Source organism: Centroberyx gerrardi, chromosome 2 (assembly GCF_048128805.1).
Source record: "Centroberyx gerrardi isolate f3 chromosome 2, fCenGer3.hap1.cur.20231027, whole genome shotgun sequence".
Lineage (NCBI taxonomy): Eukaryota > Metazoa > Chordata > Actinopteri > Beryciformes > Berycidae > Centroberyx > Centroberyx gerrardi.
In genome coordinates this window covers 7,092,750-7,110,154 of record NC_135998.1, presented here as the reverse complement: position 1 = coordinate 7,110,154, position 17,405 = coordinate 7,092,750, and the positions used below count along the sequence as shown (strand labels likewise).

At 40.5% G+C, this 17,405-nt stretch overlaps 1 protein-coding gene across 1 annotated transcript; it reads right to left on the bottom strand.

The window, feature by feature from the left end:
- Positions 1–45: 45 nt before the first annotated feature.
- katnal2 (katanin p60 subunit A-like 2) lies at positions 46–13,252 on the bottom strand. The gene is made up of 16 exons (XM_071900584.2): positions 13,115–13,252; positions 12,197–12,267; positions 11,083–11,249; positions 10,195–10,231; positions 9,519–9,624; positions 8,851–8,949; positions 8,179–8,250; positions 7,641–7,718; positions 6,712–6,810; positions 5,170–5,233; positions 4,419–4,537; positions 4,126–4,217; positions 3,381–3,491; positions 2,576–2,738; positions 493–595; positions 46–348 (listed from the first exon to the last, which is right to left on the bottom strand). Exons 1-16 carry the CDS (start codon positions 13,166–13,168, stop codon positions 209–211), a joined length of 1,575 nt encoding a protein of 524 aa, XP_071756685.1. The 5' UTR covers positions 13,169–13,252; the 3' UTR covers positions 46–208.
- Between the last annotated feature and the right edge of the window lie 4,153 nt (positions 13,253–17,405).

Genomic DNA, 17,405 nt, shown 5'->3' with positions numbered 1-17,405 from the left:
TTAAGAGAGAAAGCATAAATAAATAGCTTATTCTTACAATGGCCCCATCGGGTGAAACTGCAGTAACTGAATTTGCATATTTACAGTAGAAAAAAAAAGATAAAGAAAGTTTCTCTTAGGCAGATCCGTTTCACTTGAAGGGTTTGCATCTGTTTGTGTGAAGTGTAACTTCCTCATGCACATGTGCGCGTGTCTCTGCACACGCGTGTCAGACGGACTCGTACTCTCTCTCCCAGGCGGTGTATCTGTCGGTCAGGTTCCGGGCCGAGGGCTTGGTGTGAGCTATCACTTCCAGGAAGTCGGCGGTTGCCACGGTTTCCAGCTTGATGGCAGGCATGTCCGAGTTCCCTGTGGAGGAAAACCACAGTGAGGAGACGCATGACAGAACATACAGCTGTGGTGGGGATTGAACTTGTGATGTGGCTGGAGGACCTGTAACTGCTAGGCCAGTGTGTGTGTGTGTGTGTGTGTGTGTGTATGCATCTGTCCTACCCTCCTGGTGTGACTCCAGAGCATCAAAGATCTTACGGACGGGTCTCATGGCGGCCTCCTTACACACCAGTCTGATATCAGAGCCAGAGTAGCCCTCTGTCTCCTGACACACACACACACACACACACACACACACACACAAACAGTGCTTAAACAAGTAAAACAAGCAAATCAACATGAACACAGGTAGATGAGGCACTAATGTGAGTTTTTCTTCCAAGTAACTTGTAAGATTCCTACGCAGGCCTGGAAAAGTATGAAAAACAAATCTGAGAAGTCCCAGTCCCTTGAAAAATATCTAGGAAAAGTATGTATTTCAGTTCTGATGCAGTCATTACTATGCATTTTGTCATAATTGTATTAATGAATTGTCAGTTAAAGAGTGATATGGCCTAGTTGACAGGCACATTAATTTTTGACCCTGCTCACAACCTTTGACACATCATCTCCTCTCTACCTCCTCCTCATCTTGTCACTCCCCACTGTTTGCTGTTTAATAAAGCTTTAACGGCATAAAACCACATCAGGAAAGACCTGATACGAGTGTCTGGAGCCTGTGGGCTGCATCTTGCCCCGAAATTAGATTTAATTCCAAAAAGTGATAAGCAACAAGCCTAAAGAAAACCATTTGTCAGACTAAGAACAAGAAGCTCTTGATCCTGCAGGGAGAGCTGCAGGACTTGTGCTGTTTTTAATCCATATTCATCTGTATTTTACAGAGGAAGGAAGCAGAAGGACTTATGGGTGCTGCAGGGTGCAGGTGGACCGAGGTTCCTCTGTCTTTTAGCCGTAAAAACACACGGGATGACATGGGAGAGTCTCACATTCGGATCAATATCTGAATAGAGCTGGCTGATGCTTGTGTGAGTTTACCATACTGCCTGGTGTATGAGCACACACTGTATTTCCCTCATGCAGGGTTCTTATGGTGCGTTCAGACTACAGGCTACAAAGTAACAAGAAGTCATTTGTTTTCACTGACATGAAGCTACAAACTCCAGAGTGTAAAATGTAGCAGCTACAAACTGAAATTCAGCTGCTTCAATTTTTTCCCCCACATGCTGAGTAGAGGGAAGGCAGCGTAGGCCAGTCATATTTACTTTATTATTATTATTTTAAAATTAAAAGGAGACAAAAGCAAAGCTATGACAGTATGACATTGAGCTTGAATTTCCCTCTGTTAACACTACATGATCAATAGCTTTACCCTCCCCATCTTCTTCTTCTACTTTTTTTCTCTCGTTAGGGAAATGAGCACAGGTGTTTTTGTGTGGATGGATATAGGTATAGGAGTGAATTGTCTAATGTTAAAGGAATAGTTCACCCAAAAATGAAAATTCTGTCATCATCTACTCACCTTCATGCCAGTTGAAACACAGGTGAAGTTTGTCCATATAACACACAGGGAGGTTGCCAGCACAACTCCATAGCAGCCTTCTCCAAAACAACTGAAGTCAGTGGGGACCAGTTCTTCAGAGTTCCAAAAAGACCTACAGTATATTTACACCATAATTTAGTGCAAATCTTAACTACAGCTGATTGATTTGCAACAAATAATGATGTATAGGTCTTTCTATTCACAGTGTGATTGTTTGGCTGTTTTGGAACTCTAAAGAACAGGTCCCCAATGACTTCAGTTGTTTTGGAGAAGGCTGCTACGAAGTTGTGCTGGCAACCTCCCTGTGTGTTATATGGACTAACACATTTCACCTGTGTTTCATTTGGCATGAGGGTGAGTAGATAATGACAGAATTTTCATTTTGGGGTGAACTATTCTTTTAATTGATGGTTACTTGTTCTATAACAGCTGTAAAACTAAAACAAACAAAACCCGGCTCTCACAGAGGTGCTCCTCTATCAGTTCCTAATTATGTGATACTTTATTGATCCCTGCAGGGAAATTCTCTTTTCTCTTGCTCCTCCTGCACAATAAAGTCAGAGTCCAGGCCCTGCAGCTGGTAGAGATTCACTGCCTTGCTCAAGGACACTTCAGCAGGGAGGATGCTTGCAGACACGAGGCTTGATAAACATTGAAAATTAAGTTTATAGCCTTGTTAGATTGCCTTAACAAGTGCCAACACACCTTCGCCAGGGTTTCGTAGTCCAGTTCAGTCCGTAGCTCCACCCCTCCTGTGGAGCTGAGAGGCGGCAGCCAATGAGAGATCATGGCTTGGCGGGCGGGCTCCGAGGGAAGACCAACCAGAATCCTCTTCTCCAACCTCCTCAGCATGGCGTGGTCCAACTCCCTGAGGACAGACAGCAGACAGGCTCACAGATCTGAAGAAACGGTGGTTCAACAAATCTGTGTTACAATTTTATGTCTTTGATAGTTTTAATATCAGTAAAAAATATTTTTCTTCTTTTACAATTTCTTTTTTTTCACACATTTTGATGACATATTTCATGCACCAGTTAGCTATCATCACACATGTAAAGCGGCAGATTGACATCATCACAAAAATAAATACCTATTTGTACTGGGCATAGTTCATTCAGTCATATCTTGTTTGTTTGTGTTTTTTTAATCAGGATTGCCGTGGCTGCAAGTTGCTGCAAATTGATCTTACAAGTGAACTGAAGTCCAAATCCAAGTTGGCTGCAAACAATGTTAAACTTAAAAAGACATTTAATCTTGTATTCAGTCTTACATTTTTTTTTTTTGAAAACAAGTGAAATAAATCTACCAATGGGATGAGATAAGAGATAATTTCACTCATTTCAATATAGTTTCACATCATCAGAGGTTTGTGTGTCTGTATGTGATGTGTGTGTGTGTTTATTTAAATGTTTTTACCGCATCTGTTTGCATACAGTACGTGATATGTCACTGTGTGTGTGTGTGTGTGTATGTGCGTGTACTTTTGTGTGTGTGTGTGTTACTGTGTCACCATGGCAGGTTGGAGGCAGCCAGTACGAACACCAGGTCGTCTGATCTTGCGAGTCCGTCCATCTGAACCAGCAGCTCCGTCTTCATCCTGCGGCTGCCTTCATGCTCTCCTCTGGAAACACATCAGGCTGCAGCTACATCAACTTTTTATCCATGTGCCTGACATCAGCCGGCTCTTATAGGGAACATTTCAAACTACACAGACCATTTAGAAGCCATTTGGTCGACAGTTCTCCAAAGCACTTCGGATAAGAATGGAATGGATGAATAGAGGAGGGTAAGAAATATCTATTAAGTGCATTACTTTCATTACATTACACCTCCAAGTCGTTGCTTTAAGTCATCAAGTTGCTCCAACAAATATTCCCAAATACTTTACTGACTAAATTTCTTTGCTGTGAGAAAAACACAAAGTGGCAACAGGGAAACCACAACCACAACAGGTTATAGTGAACAAACAGGATCAAAAGAACACAGTAGTAAAAGGGAAAAATGAACACTACAGTATCCAAAAACACACGTCACAATATCACATTATCGGAGCAGGCACGTTGCAAGATAAAAATGTACACAGTACACCTGGGTAACTGATCAAATTGGTGAATATTGGCAAAAGGTGACAAGTTTGCATCCCTGCAAAAAGGAAAATAATAAGACTGTCCACTGGTTGCATGTTCCTGTGTTGTTCCTTTACAGTGTTGGTGAAGCTGAAATCTAAATCCCCCCCGTCTCTTCCTACAGCTCACCCCATGCTGGTTCCTCTCTGGCCCATCACCGACTCCAGCTCATCCAGGAAGATGGTGGACGGAGCGTGGTACCTGGCCAGCTCAAACAGCACCTGGACACACACACACACACACACACACACACACACACACACACACACACACACACACACACAGATACACACAAATGCAAAAACACACACACAAACTTATTTATGCTTGTAACTGTTTGTGTTTGAGATTGTGTGTGTGTCTTGTTGATGTGAACAGTGTTGTTGTTGTCACTGTATGTGTGTGTGTTTGTAATAACCCACCCTGACCAGCTTCTCTGAGTCTCCTCTCCACTTGCTGACGATGCTGGAGGCTGAGATGTTGAAGAAGGTGGTGTTACACTCTGTGGCCACCGCCTTGGCCAGCAGCGTCTTACCGGTACCTGTGTGTGTGTGTGTGTGTGTGTGTGTGAGAGAGTAAGAGTATTTTTACAAATCGAGTAAAATAATTTACGCTTTATTATTGTCCCATTCATTGTAACTCCTTTTACACCCCTCCTCAGTCAAAAGTCATTTTTTCATCTTTAGCTTGTACAGACTGCAGCAGCTAGGCTTTTAATTGGTGTCAAACAAAGAGACCACATCGATACCAACTTTACCAATTTTAGCAGTCAGTTTTAGAACTGATTTCAAGATTTTACTGATGTTACAGATTTTAACTGTTGTGTCACAGGAGCACAACCAATGGCTACAACGCACAGGTGAGGTCAGCTGAAACACTAAGCTAGTTAACGCTTACGATTTTGTACATGTTTTCACTGCAGCTTCAAAACTGGTCCACACCCGCCTTAACAAATAAAAAAAATACACATTAAATCCAAAGATCTTGAGCTAAATAGTCAGTGTTGGCGTCGGACATGTTAGAGGCAATCATGTTACACCCCTACTCATTTTCCCATTAGTCCGACAAGGCGATGGAACCAGAATCCCTTATTTTGGGATGAAAATGTACGTCACGCTTCTGTGGTCTAGGACCAGCTGACTGACAGGTGGACTGTCCAATTGGAGGTCTTACCTGGAGGGCCGTAGAGCAGCAGGCCTTTCCACGGAGACAGGATGCCTGTGAACAACTGGGGGTACTGGAGAGAGAGTGGGGAGGAAACGAGTGAGGGAAGGAGATAAAAAAAAATAGGGAAAGAAGGACAGAGAGAGAGAGAGAGAGAGAGAGAGCGGGATGAATGGAAGAAAGGAGAGGAGGGAGAGGAGGATGAAAGGAGGGAAGAATAAAAATGAGCAAGAGACAGAAGCAGTGAGTGAAGGCAGCTAGAGGAATTTCTCTTGTGTAAAATATGTAAATTACAACCGCAAGACAAGACCTCATAGGTTCAATATGATAACAGTTTATAGCCGCACACATATTATATACACTACCAGTCAATAGTTTAGACACACGCATTTTTCTTTATTTTTACTATTTTTCCACATTTTAGAATAATAGTAAAGACATCAAAACTATGAAATAACACAAATGGAATTATGCAGTGACCAAAAAAGTTTTAAACAAATCAAAACTATCTTATATTTTAGATTCTTTAAAGTAGCTGCCCTTTGCCTTGATGGAAAGGCAAAGGCTTTGGAAATAAATTCATACATAGGATCAACTTCACTATTTATATTTGTCTAAGAAACTAATTTCAAGCATTTAAGCAGAAGCCTTTAGATCAAAATGGCTTTAAGAGAATGAAAAACATAGACATTCAATCAGATGTCCAAATGTTTGACTGGTAGTGTAGTGTCCAGTAAAAACTATGCACTTCCAAAAATTCACACCAATTCACCAAACCTGGCTGATTATAACATTTTTGACATTTTTGCCACACACAATCCAGAGGTTTGGTTTGGTCTTGACGGTCCTGAAATATTTCCCACACGTTGGAGCCGGGTGTCAGGTGCAAATCACATTAATAATGCCAAAAAGGTGGAGACAGATACAGGCTAGGGATTGTGGGTAGGGAGGATGCTGACGACACGCTGCGTGGATAGACGCTGTTATTCAATAAAACAGAGCGGCGCAGAATAGAAGATGGACACATTCGTCCTCATCTCCGCCTGTAAATGTCATGAGGATGCAGACAACCTGATTTGTTGTCATCATATCCATGAGAGAGAGGCCTAGGTGATGATGATAGAAGCGTGTGTGTGTGTGTGTGTGTGTGTGCTGTCTATTCGTGTGTTTGCATGTGCCTGCTTATATCTGTGCACGTGCGTATCTGTACATATAGGCAAAACTGTGTGAATGTGTGTGTGTGTTTTACATCGGATTGCATACCGTATGTTCTTGTGTGTGTGTCTGCCTGTATTTGCGTGTGTGCGAATGTGTGTATATGTGCATGTGTGTGTGTGTGTGTGTGTGTGCCTGCCTGCCTGCCTATCCATCTGTGTATGTGTGTTACCATATTCTGTCGGCTGTTATCCCAGATATGGATTTAATGTCAGGCTAACGGACTGGCCTGACCCCGCGGCCCTCCGTCCCTTTAAGCCCTTTAAAGGAGATGTATTCAGAATCGAAGATGGGCGACCGGCGCTGAAATACCAGCATGCTCGGCGGCGGCCTCACCTTAATGGGATAGACGACGGCCTCTTTGACTAATCGCTTGGCGTCCTCCAGGCCGATGATGTCCTCCCACCGCACGTTGGGGTTGTGCAAATAGATGTCCTTTAGGGGTGAAGAGACACACACACACACACACACACACACACACACACAGAAAGTTAAGGTTGCGTGTAGAAGATATCACCTAGGAATGGACACACACACGCACACACACACACATATAGATATACAGAGTTGGGGTTGTGCATCATTTAGAAAGAGCAGAAGACACACAGGTGGAAACACACACAGCCACACACACACACACACACACACACACAGTCACAAAATAGAGCGATACACACATGCACCCTCATACATAAACTCATGCACCTCTGTGTCCACATGCTCACACACAAACACAATCACAATCACACACATAGATAAACGTGTACATACACACTCGCAGCTCTCTCTCACACACACACACACACGCACGCACACACACACACACACACACACGCACACACACACACACACACACACACACACACGCACGCGATTAGGCTTGTGTAAATAGGTGTCCTTTAGAATGAAGCATCAGATAAAGGAAATGGATAGAAGCTCGACCTTCATTAATACAGAGGATCAATTGTCTCACAACAAAGATCATCTCTGCTCTCTAGTGGACAAGTTGGGTTTGACATGAATCACTTGCACATATTTTCATATAATAAACTTTATATATCGAATTCTGTACCACAAACCAAGACAAGCACTTTGTAAAGTGATATATAAATAGAGATTATTGTTATTCTTCTTATTATTATTATTATAAAATAGTTCTTTTAAGTGACTGTTTTTGTACATGTGTTGCAGATGGTGTGCAATAGGCTATTTGTGTGTGCGTCTGTGTGTACGTTTATTTGTGTGTGTGTGTGTGTGTGCAGTACCCTGCTGATGACTGCAGCCAGTTCTCTCATCTCACTGTTCATTCCAGAGAAGGCACTGAGGGGCTTCAGCAGACGTTCCTGCAACGCAACACAAAATTAGTATACTAGTATTAATATTATTGTTATTATTAATTGTTATTATTATCTTCACTGTTGTTGCTGTTGTTTTGATTTGTTTGTTTTTAAGTACTTTGTGCAATTCAAATGTTTTCGATCACATATACCTGCAGAATTAATGAAATGTATTTATTGCATATTTTAATAATATATAATCCCAGAGGGCCAGTTAATGTGCAGCATTAAAATCAAGATACAATACAAAAACATAAAGGAATCACATGACAATAGAAACACATATAACACACATCCATACGTGACATAAGTGAGGTAAAGTGCTTAGTGCCTGTACAGTCTGTTTAATAAATATCAACACATGTCCGTTACACTCATTGGAATAATCAGTCAGCCTGGGGAATTTTGCAGTTTATATTTAGTGTAATCTACTCAGAGGTTCTACTGTAGACTCTACTGTCGTTACCATATGGTCTGAGTCGCTGCCAGCTCCTTTGACAGCGTCGTGGATCATAAGTTTGCAGTCAGTCAGCTGGCCCTGAGAAAAGAAAACACACGTTTTATACTCAGAGACAGAGGCAGAGTAAGAACAGAAGTGACAGCTGAGATTAAGTTTACATTTCTGAAGTTTTGAATTAGGAAGGTCTAACTGTAATCTAAGGGTGTGTATGTATTTGTGTATGCATAAGTATATGTGTGTGTGTGTGTGTGTGTGTGTGTGTTTGAATTGTGAGTGGGAGTCAGGGTGGTCTAGTGGTTCAAGTCCACCCCAGAACAGAAAGGTCATAGGTTCAACCCTTGAGCAAGATAATGAACCCTTCTCATTGTACGTATATATATATATATATATATAATTTTTTTTTTTTTAAATGTATCCTATATTTGATCAGGTAGTCTCACAGAGTTCAAGATCTCTTTTTCAAGATTCCTGAGAACAAAAACATTTCATAAAAATGACAACAAAAACACACAATACAATTCAGTCACATGTTCCAGTAGTAAATTTAAAAAAGCAATTCCAAACATCATAGAAAATGTGGGATATCACCGCTTTAATATCGTTGCAGGGGACGAGAAATTGTAATTTGAAAGGTGTTTGCTGTTTGCTCCATTGTTTGTTTGTTGACTTCCCCAGTACCTTCCTGTTGGCGGCTCCCTCCCCAGCTGCTAGATTTCTGCTGATGGAGGAAACGTTGAGACCGAACTCTGACGACTCGGGAGGGAAGGAGAAGCCATTCTCCTTTTGAACACAGAGGATGGATGACACATGAAATTATCTTCTCTCTTTAAGCCACATGGCTGAGTGGACCCACTGACACACAACAGTATGTCAGCAATGCACACAAAATCAAATCCAGCCCGGAACCTTTGTCCCACGTCATCCCCGTCTCTCTCTCCCAGTCTTTCCTGTCTCTCTGTCTACTTTGTACTATCTGATAAATGTGAAAATGCCAAAAAAGCGCACAGCACTGAATTATGACCAGTTTTGTAATATATTGAGTTATTTGTTCTGTATTTGGTGCAGGGTTTGTATTTTTAGGGTTTCATTCCAAAATGCTAAATATACATTTTGGAAAAAAATTGCTTAAATTCAACAGGAAGTATTTTATAAGCAAATGTTGTTAAGATAAGTTGTTAAGATAACTTCATCACTAACCCACAATGTGCTTAACTTTCATGGCAGCAGTCATTGGAGAGTGGGCGTCTGTGTTTTTAGATGGTGGATATCTTATTTTGGAATGAAACTCTTCATTTACACAAACATTTTTCAGTTACATTTGAACGTACACCGGCAGCTTTACTCACATCCTTGAGCAGCGTCTTGGACTCGGGCCTCTTGGTGACACTTCCTGACTGCGGCCTGCGGGACGGGCTGATCTTGGGAAGGGGCTTCACAGCCGTACAGGGAGTCCTGAGGGACAAACAGAGAAACTGAACCAACCATACAGCACAAAACTATAGAAGACTGTTTAGAAAACTGGCCCGAAGAGGAATTCATCATCCCAACGCAGATATTTTTACTGCAAGGTTTCTAATGTTAAAACACCACAAAACACTGGTGTGATGATTATTTATGGTTGTTGTTTATGGTGTTATTGTAAAGAATGGACATACTTCTACTTTTATTTGGATCAAACTCTGTCCAGAACACCTATGAGTACATGTATGAGAACAACATAGTATTATTATTTTATTATATTATATTATATATTGTTATGTTTTCTGAAAGTACATTTCCTATCCATCTACCTGCAGTTCAGACATGCCCGCACTTCTCTGGCAATTCAATCTACTGCTTTTTCAATTGTTAACAAGTTGTGTATTTTTCTGTATTTTATCCATTTGGTTATTGAGGACATGTGTTGTGTTATATGGCATATTTCAAGCCAATTTTCCCATCAGAGACTATGAAGTCCTGAATGTGAAATTGAAAGAAAGAAGTGACAAAGAGACAGACGGACAGACAGAGAAACACACTCACCTCTTCCTGCTGCAGCTTCTCACCAGTCTGGTCTCAACTGGACGGAAAAAAGAAACGCAAAAGAAATCAGTAATGGACTATAATCTAGATTCAGTGAATAAATCCCATTAATTCAGCAGACTACTAACCTAATTTTTGTTGGTGTTTAACTTAGTTCATTCTTTAGTTAGTTCCCTACTGAATCATAACCCCTCTCCCATGACTTTATATGACCCTCCTTAGCTGTCTCCCTGTATTTTTCTTGTTTCTTTTTCCAAGCACTTGCATGTCTCTTACATGATTAAACATGAGTCACATGAATGTTCGTCAAGGCACTGTGGCTCTTCACCTTACTTCGGGTTGCTTATAAGACTGGCGATATACAAAATGAAGCTTATTCTACTGTCACACTCACAGTCGTTCTGAATCAGAGCATCAGCTACATGACTAAGGTAAAAATGTAAATATAGTCACTCAGTAGTCTTCTGCTCGTTATGTAACCTGGATGAGGTCAAGAATGAATTCCATTTTGTGCTTTACTGCCCTTTGTATGACAGCGTCTATTCAGTAAAATCTTTCAAACGAATCCAGTGTTTTGGTGGAATGATGAAGACAGATTGTCTTTCAATTTATGTTCAGATCTAGTATGTTTCTAATATGTTTCTAATATCTAATATGCTTCACCAGATTTTGAATTTGTCCTTGGAACAGCTAGGAGATTGGTGCCAGATGACCTGAGAGGCCTAGGTGGCTCATAACCAATAAGACAGTCAGAAATATATTTTGGAGCAAGGCCATTTAGCCCTTATATATACCAGAAGCAGAATCTTAAATTCAACCCTATAACATACAGGAAGCCAATTCAATGACTGAAGAATGGCAGTGTGTCATTTAGCGGCGGTCCTATACCTGGTTCTGCCGTTCTCCTGGTGAGTTTGGGGAACTTGTGGAACTTGATGTAGTAGTAGCTCTCGTACTCCATCAGCACTGTCTCCAGGTCGATGTTATCGCAAACCTCGAACCTCCTCAGACCCACATTCGTCTCCTGGTCCAAGGCCGCTGCTGCGTCCATGTAGCTGAGGGGGGTGGGGGTGGGGGTGGGGGGGACACACACATGAACACACACACACACACACACACATTGAAAACACGCATGCATGCAACAGCAACAAGAGGGACAACTATGACAGCTGCTCTGTACAGTGAGCCCAAGCAGTCCAACAGCCAAGTGATCGATGTGTTTTGTTGATAAATCAGGTTTAGCCAGTGACATCAGCACTAGTCTACATGACATCACACTTTCTGAACACACATACAACCATCTGCAGCCTTGTTAATGGGAATATGATGCATATATAGCTGCAAATTCACATACCTGCTTCTTCAGGTTTCCTATATCTTTCTCATTGTTATATTCTGCATATATTAATGATATTTTCATAATGGTTCCACTATTTTATCCTGTATAGATACCGATATACATACATATTTCAATATTAGTAACCCATATCAAGCAGTCGTGACTGCTAGTAACGTCTTGAAATTGTCAGCAGCATGTTTATGTAACCCCACAACCTTTTATACTTTTTTTTATTGCTTTCTTTTATTGTTTATATTATCTCAACTGTTTTCTTATTTTACATTCTATACCTGTGCTTAAATTCTATTTGTCATTTTTTCCCTGCTGAATCCTTTTACTTTTGCTGTTGCAAAGACACCATTTCCACACAGAGATCAATAAAGTTTCATCTTATCTTATTGTATAATGATAAGAGTTTTGAACCCTGCAATATCTGATGTGTCCATCAACAGCTGTCCTGTTAAAATGTCCTTGAGCACGGCACTGAAATCCATCCTGCTCGCTAATTTTAAGCAACTCTGGATAAGAACACCATCTACATGCCGATAAATGTTGAATGTAAATGAATATTTTAGTGTGGCACTGTGGAAACAAGCACATCGATGCATGTGTGCTTACACACCAATGTCACACACACACACACACACACACACACATACTGACCCTTGTTCCAGAAGGTGGTGGTAGATGAGGATGAGGAGGCTCTTCCTCCTGGTTTCTGTCCTCAGCTCATCCTGTTAGACAGAAACAGAATAATAATAAAAAATGATGAAGTTTACGCCAAAGTTTCCTCATGTTTCGCTTCTGAATAAAGTTTTTCATTTGAGCATTCAACCTAGTCTCTCCTGATTGAACTACTAGTAGTTCTTCTTCTTCTACTACTACTACTGCTACTACTAGTTCTTCTACTACAACTACTAGGCTACTAGTTCTTCTACCACTACTATTACTACTGCTGCTGCTAGTAGTTTTTGTACCACCACTACTACTGCTACTGCTACTACTAGTGACGCTACAACTACTATTACTACTAATATTGCTACTGCAACTACTAGCATACTACTACTGTTGCTACTACTATTAGTTCTTCCTCTAGTACTACTACTATTACTGCTGACACTACTACTACTACTACTACTACTACTACTACTACTACTACTACTACTATTGCTACAACTACTACCACTACTACTTTAAGCAGTAGATGGCGACAAATCGCCAAAAAGCCCAGCCACCTGACTGGCTACCTTGGCAACCAGTGGACGCTGACTGTGGCTCTACTGACGCATGCAGAACTAGCCTGATTAACGTTAGCTCCACGGCTAACGTTAACGACTAAACTGTAGCGGTCCAGCTGTATTTATTGGATAGCAGATGTGTAAAATGCTGAGACCAGGCCCTCGGTACATGCTGTGTTCAGTACTGTGTGCCTTTGGGACAATAACGTTACCTCTAGGCAAACGTTCACGTCCCTCTCCCTAGTATCAAGTGGTCACCTTGCTAACGTTACCAGCGCTAATGTTGTTAGCAGTTGCCCACCAAATAGCTAGGAAACTCCAAAACAAACCCAGTTTCACTCACCGCCTCGCGGGCTTGATTGGCGGTTTTCATGGATTGATACGAAAGCTCCATCATGATTCTGCAAGTTGGGAAGCTAGTGAAGCATCTGGCTGAAATAAATAATACCCAACTTTTGTTTTAGACTAAGTTACTGCAGGGCTGCAGAATAGATGGACGATGCTTATGCTGCTTTCAGGTGCTGTCGAAAATATCGGTGTTGAGCGATCATGAACGGCACTACAGTGTGGTGAACACGACTGGGAAAGGAAGGATTTTCCTTGAAACCTGAGTTGTCCAGACGTGATGTTGATGTGATGAAGTGATGGAGAGCGCGAAAGCCATGTCTTTCTATGTATTTAATTATCAATTATATGTTATTGATTGCCAGTCTATCTGAAATAAAATATCAGCCACCAAACAAACACTAATGTTCCAGGGTCCATTTTGTCGTAGTGTTTCTGACCAAAAGCACCCGGGAATGCCGGCCAAGTCCTATAATTTACAACTTCCGAACTTGGAAACTGAAGATTTCGAGGAGCGCTTGAAGGCAGCATCTGTCCCATGCAAATCTCTCATTGGTCTCTGGAGAACAGTCATACTTTAAATGCAGTCCTAAATATTGTAACAATAACAATCATCATAATAATAAATCTTTTTTTTCTGATCACACATTCTTCAGAATATGTTTAGAGATGTTTTAAAATTGGACAAAAATGAAATGTAGCCTATTTGTACACATAAATGACATTCATATAGGCTAAATATAGATTTTTAAATATAGAGTTCAAAATAGCCTGTATTCAAATCAATACATGTAGCCTACAAATACATTTTAGATTAGTTTAGAATTGAATATACACATTATAGGCCTATGCATTACATTACATTAGAAATTAGATGAAACCTGAATCATTCCCATGGGAAAATTTGGCCAAACATTATGGTATAAATAAGAATAGAGTAAATGGGGGTTCAAACAATTTCTACACTAGCATTTAGCCTATTAGGCCTGAGTAACCTAGCATTTTTTATGCACAAAACAGAGTAGTGAAATTAGTATTAAACAAGATTAGTGTCCAGAAAGTCTCCCACTCACTCTGTCAGGAACTCTGTAGAACCATAAGAAAATTTGGGGCAGGTTGCAACTGTAAAATTTACACACAAACACAAGTTGTTGAAAGTGTAACCTACCTCTTCTGCTTTTGGTTTATGCGTTTATTCTGAAGAAGACAAAAAAATCTGCATTAATGTTTGTACTGGGGTTTTTCAAAGAAGACAACTACTCTTTATTTTTGTTCTGATCACAGTGCCTGTATAAATTCATATAAAGGTCCTCCTTTTTTAGGCATCTCTATGCTATAACAGCATCAATCACCAGAGTGAACAGCAAAACAGCAACACATTACAAAATAAATAAATAAAAATAAAACCTAAAAATAATAGAACAGCACAACCTGGTGGACCTAGTATGAAGTGCACTCTTACTAGTGCATGGAAAGTTGAAAACCATGCTGAAAAATCAAATCGAGATGAAACGGCATTTCGAGAGTATCTAACTTCCGTATCGTGACGTATTTCCGAGTGAAACAGGAAAGACAGGCGGGACATAACGTTGGGAGGAATTTGATTTGAACGTTGAAAAGTGGGTGTGTCATAACACCCGAAGACACACCGAAGTACCATGCTGTTGCTAGCTAGCTAACTAATGAATCTTAGCCTCTTAGCTCTGTGCGCTAAAAGTTGAAGATTGATTGATGGGTGGATGTCATGATATTATTGGTTGAAATTAGTTACGGGCATGCTTACGTAAGCACACGGCATATTTTGTTTTACAGGAAGAAAACATGATTGAATTTTGATATAAGAATACAATGAAATAGATTTTTGGTATATTTTTTGGCATCTATTGTTAAATAGGTGCACAGTATGACCGGGGATGTGATCTAAAAGGGTTAAAAAGGCATTTTTCATTTAATCTCGTCTTTAAGCAACATACTTAGTGAAGAAAAATATAAGATATATCGATATTTACAAACTATGACTTCACATCAGGCAGATTTGACTGTAGGCCTGCAAAACAATAGAATGCATTCACTTTTCACTAAACATGTAAGTTGAGTGACAAGAATAGAGGAGCTTACAACACAGTGACATAAAACTATTAGCCTATTAAAAGGCATTCAGAGCTGAATGCACAGTCAGGTTATAAAGATATCATTAGACCAATAAAGAACATCATTTCTCATGAATAAAGCACATTGAGAGACGCCATTTGAGGAAACATTCTACTTGAGCGTGAACATGGGAGGAACTTTCTCTGCAAGGACCAAAGTACTGACTTGGCATTCTTGGGTTTGATATTCAGCCCATGACGCTCAGGAGCCGATTATCACATCCAACAACGCCAAGTCGACACAAGTCATGTCCTTGTCCTCCCGAGTCGTCTTGGGGAGAACGATCTTCTCATCAAAGTAATCACAGCGAAGCTTCCTCACAGCTTGAGATGGACTGTGTGCTTCACGTCGCTGTGTGATTAATTAAGACACACAACTGTTCATTTCCCCACCTGCTCTGTACTGTAGACTGCAGCGCTGCTTGGACGTGATGCGCCGTTCTCGCAATGAATCTTGGGGCTTTCCATTCAAGTCACCAGCTGATGCATCCTCAACTGGCAAGTAAACTTTCAAGATCTCGGTTAAATATTACATAAAACACATCACGGAGGAAACAAAAACACACAAAAACACATGTTGATAAACAGCCTCCAACAGCCTGGACCTTCTCCACATTACTCACTTCCTGAATGAAGTGTCTTTCTGGAAAATAGAATTGACTGAGGGAGTCCAGCACAGTTTAGAGCACCATGTGCAACCTTTAACAATTCATAGTTAGTTAGGACCAGTCGCATAAGATATAAACTGCAACTATGGAACTATGATTTGTCATAAAATAAGTATTATAGAACTTTAACATTCAGGTCTACTCGTTTGCATTTATCTTGAATCATTGTGGATGGAGTAATAATTAAACTCAGCTTGTTATCGTTTTCCTCCAAAAACATTTATTTGTGCTGGCACCGGCAGTTTCAGTCTTCATCTCACAGTAAACTGCTCATGAACGTTCTCAAGGTACAGTAATAGGTTTCCTGTCTAACTTGCATTCTGTTTTGTCATCCATCTGAGACCACACACTGCTGCTGCTGCATGAAAACCAATTAACTCCAGTTTTGGTTGGTTATATTTTCACTTCCACTGAAAGCTGATATGCTCCTTAATGGGTTCAGCAGCCTTCTTCGCTGCCTTAGCTCCCATGAAACCCGTTCTAAAACCATTGTGCAACTTTAAGTCTGCTTTACTTGAAAAGGGACCAGTTGGGAGAAAGATGATTTTCATTCAACAGCAGCCATTTGCTTGTACAGTAGAATGCAAGTCAAAAAGACAAGTAATGACATTTTCAAAAGGCCTTGATTTTCTGCCATTCCTGCTCATAGAGTAGACAGCAATCAGTACAATGTGGAAACACAGAGGAAGTCCAAACTGTATGCGAAATCTTTTGCCATTTTGCAATTGCCTTTCAATGTTAAGTTCAGGTGCAAACTTGACAAGCTGTGGATAGTGTTTTGTGTCCTTGTCGGGCTATAGTGCAAACTTCCTCATTAGCCAGAAGATGAACGGAGGCTAAGGAGATCGGAGCTAAAGAGTCTTGCATGGTCAGTGCCCAGTGTCAGTAAAGTTCATCCCTACATGTACAGTTTTTAAAAAATATTGTACTGTTATTGAGTCTGTTTAAGCAAGCATAACCTTTCTAAAAGAATTTCAAATACAATTTTGGGACTTGAGTCTGTTTTTACGACAATGCCTGGTTGAATCCAGATCAATCCATTCTTTTAAATGACGCATACAGAACAGGATTTGCACAGTTACAGTATAATACGGCAGAAGTCTACAGTACAGTGCAGCAGTGGTTTTCAAAGTCTTGTTTTGGGAGCCAAACGTGGATTGCAGGAAGATTTAAATTATTGTAAAGAAACTAAGGTGTCTAACTGCACTACACTGATTGTGTTTAAGGTGGCTGGCTATATTATGTTTCCATTTTCTGCCAAATCCTTTGCAACAAAAAAAATGAGCCTGAATGAAATGACATGGTGGTAGGGCTGAAAACAGGGTCAGTTTTACTAAAATAAGCCTATATCATAGTTTGGGGGGAAAAAAAGGGTTTAATCCGTATATATCAAGGTTGTGAGGGGGGGAAAAAAGGGGGGGGAAAGAGTGAAAATTATCCAGTAAAACAGTTTGAAATCCACTGCTGCACA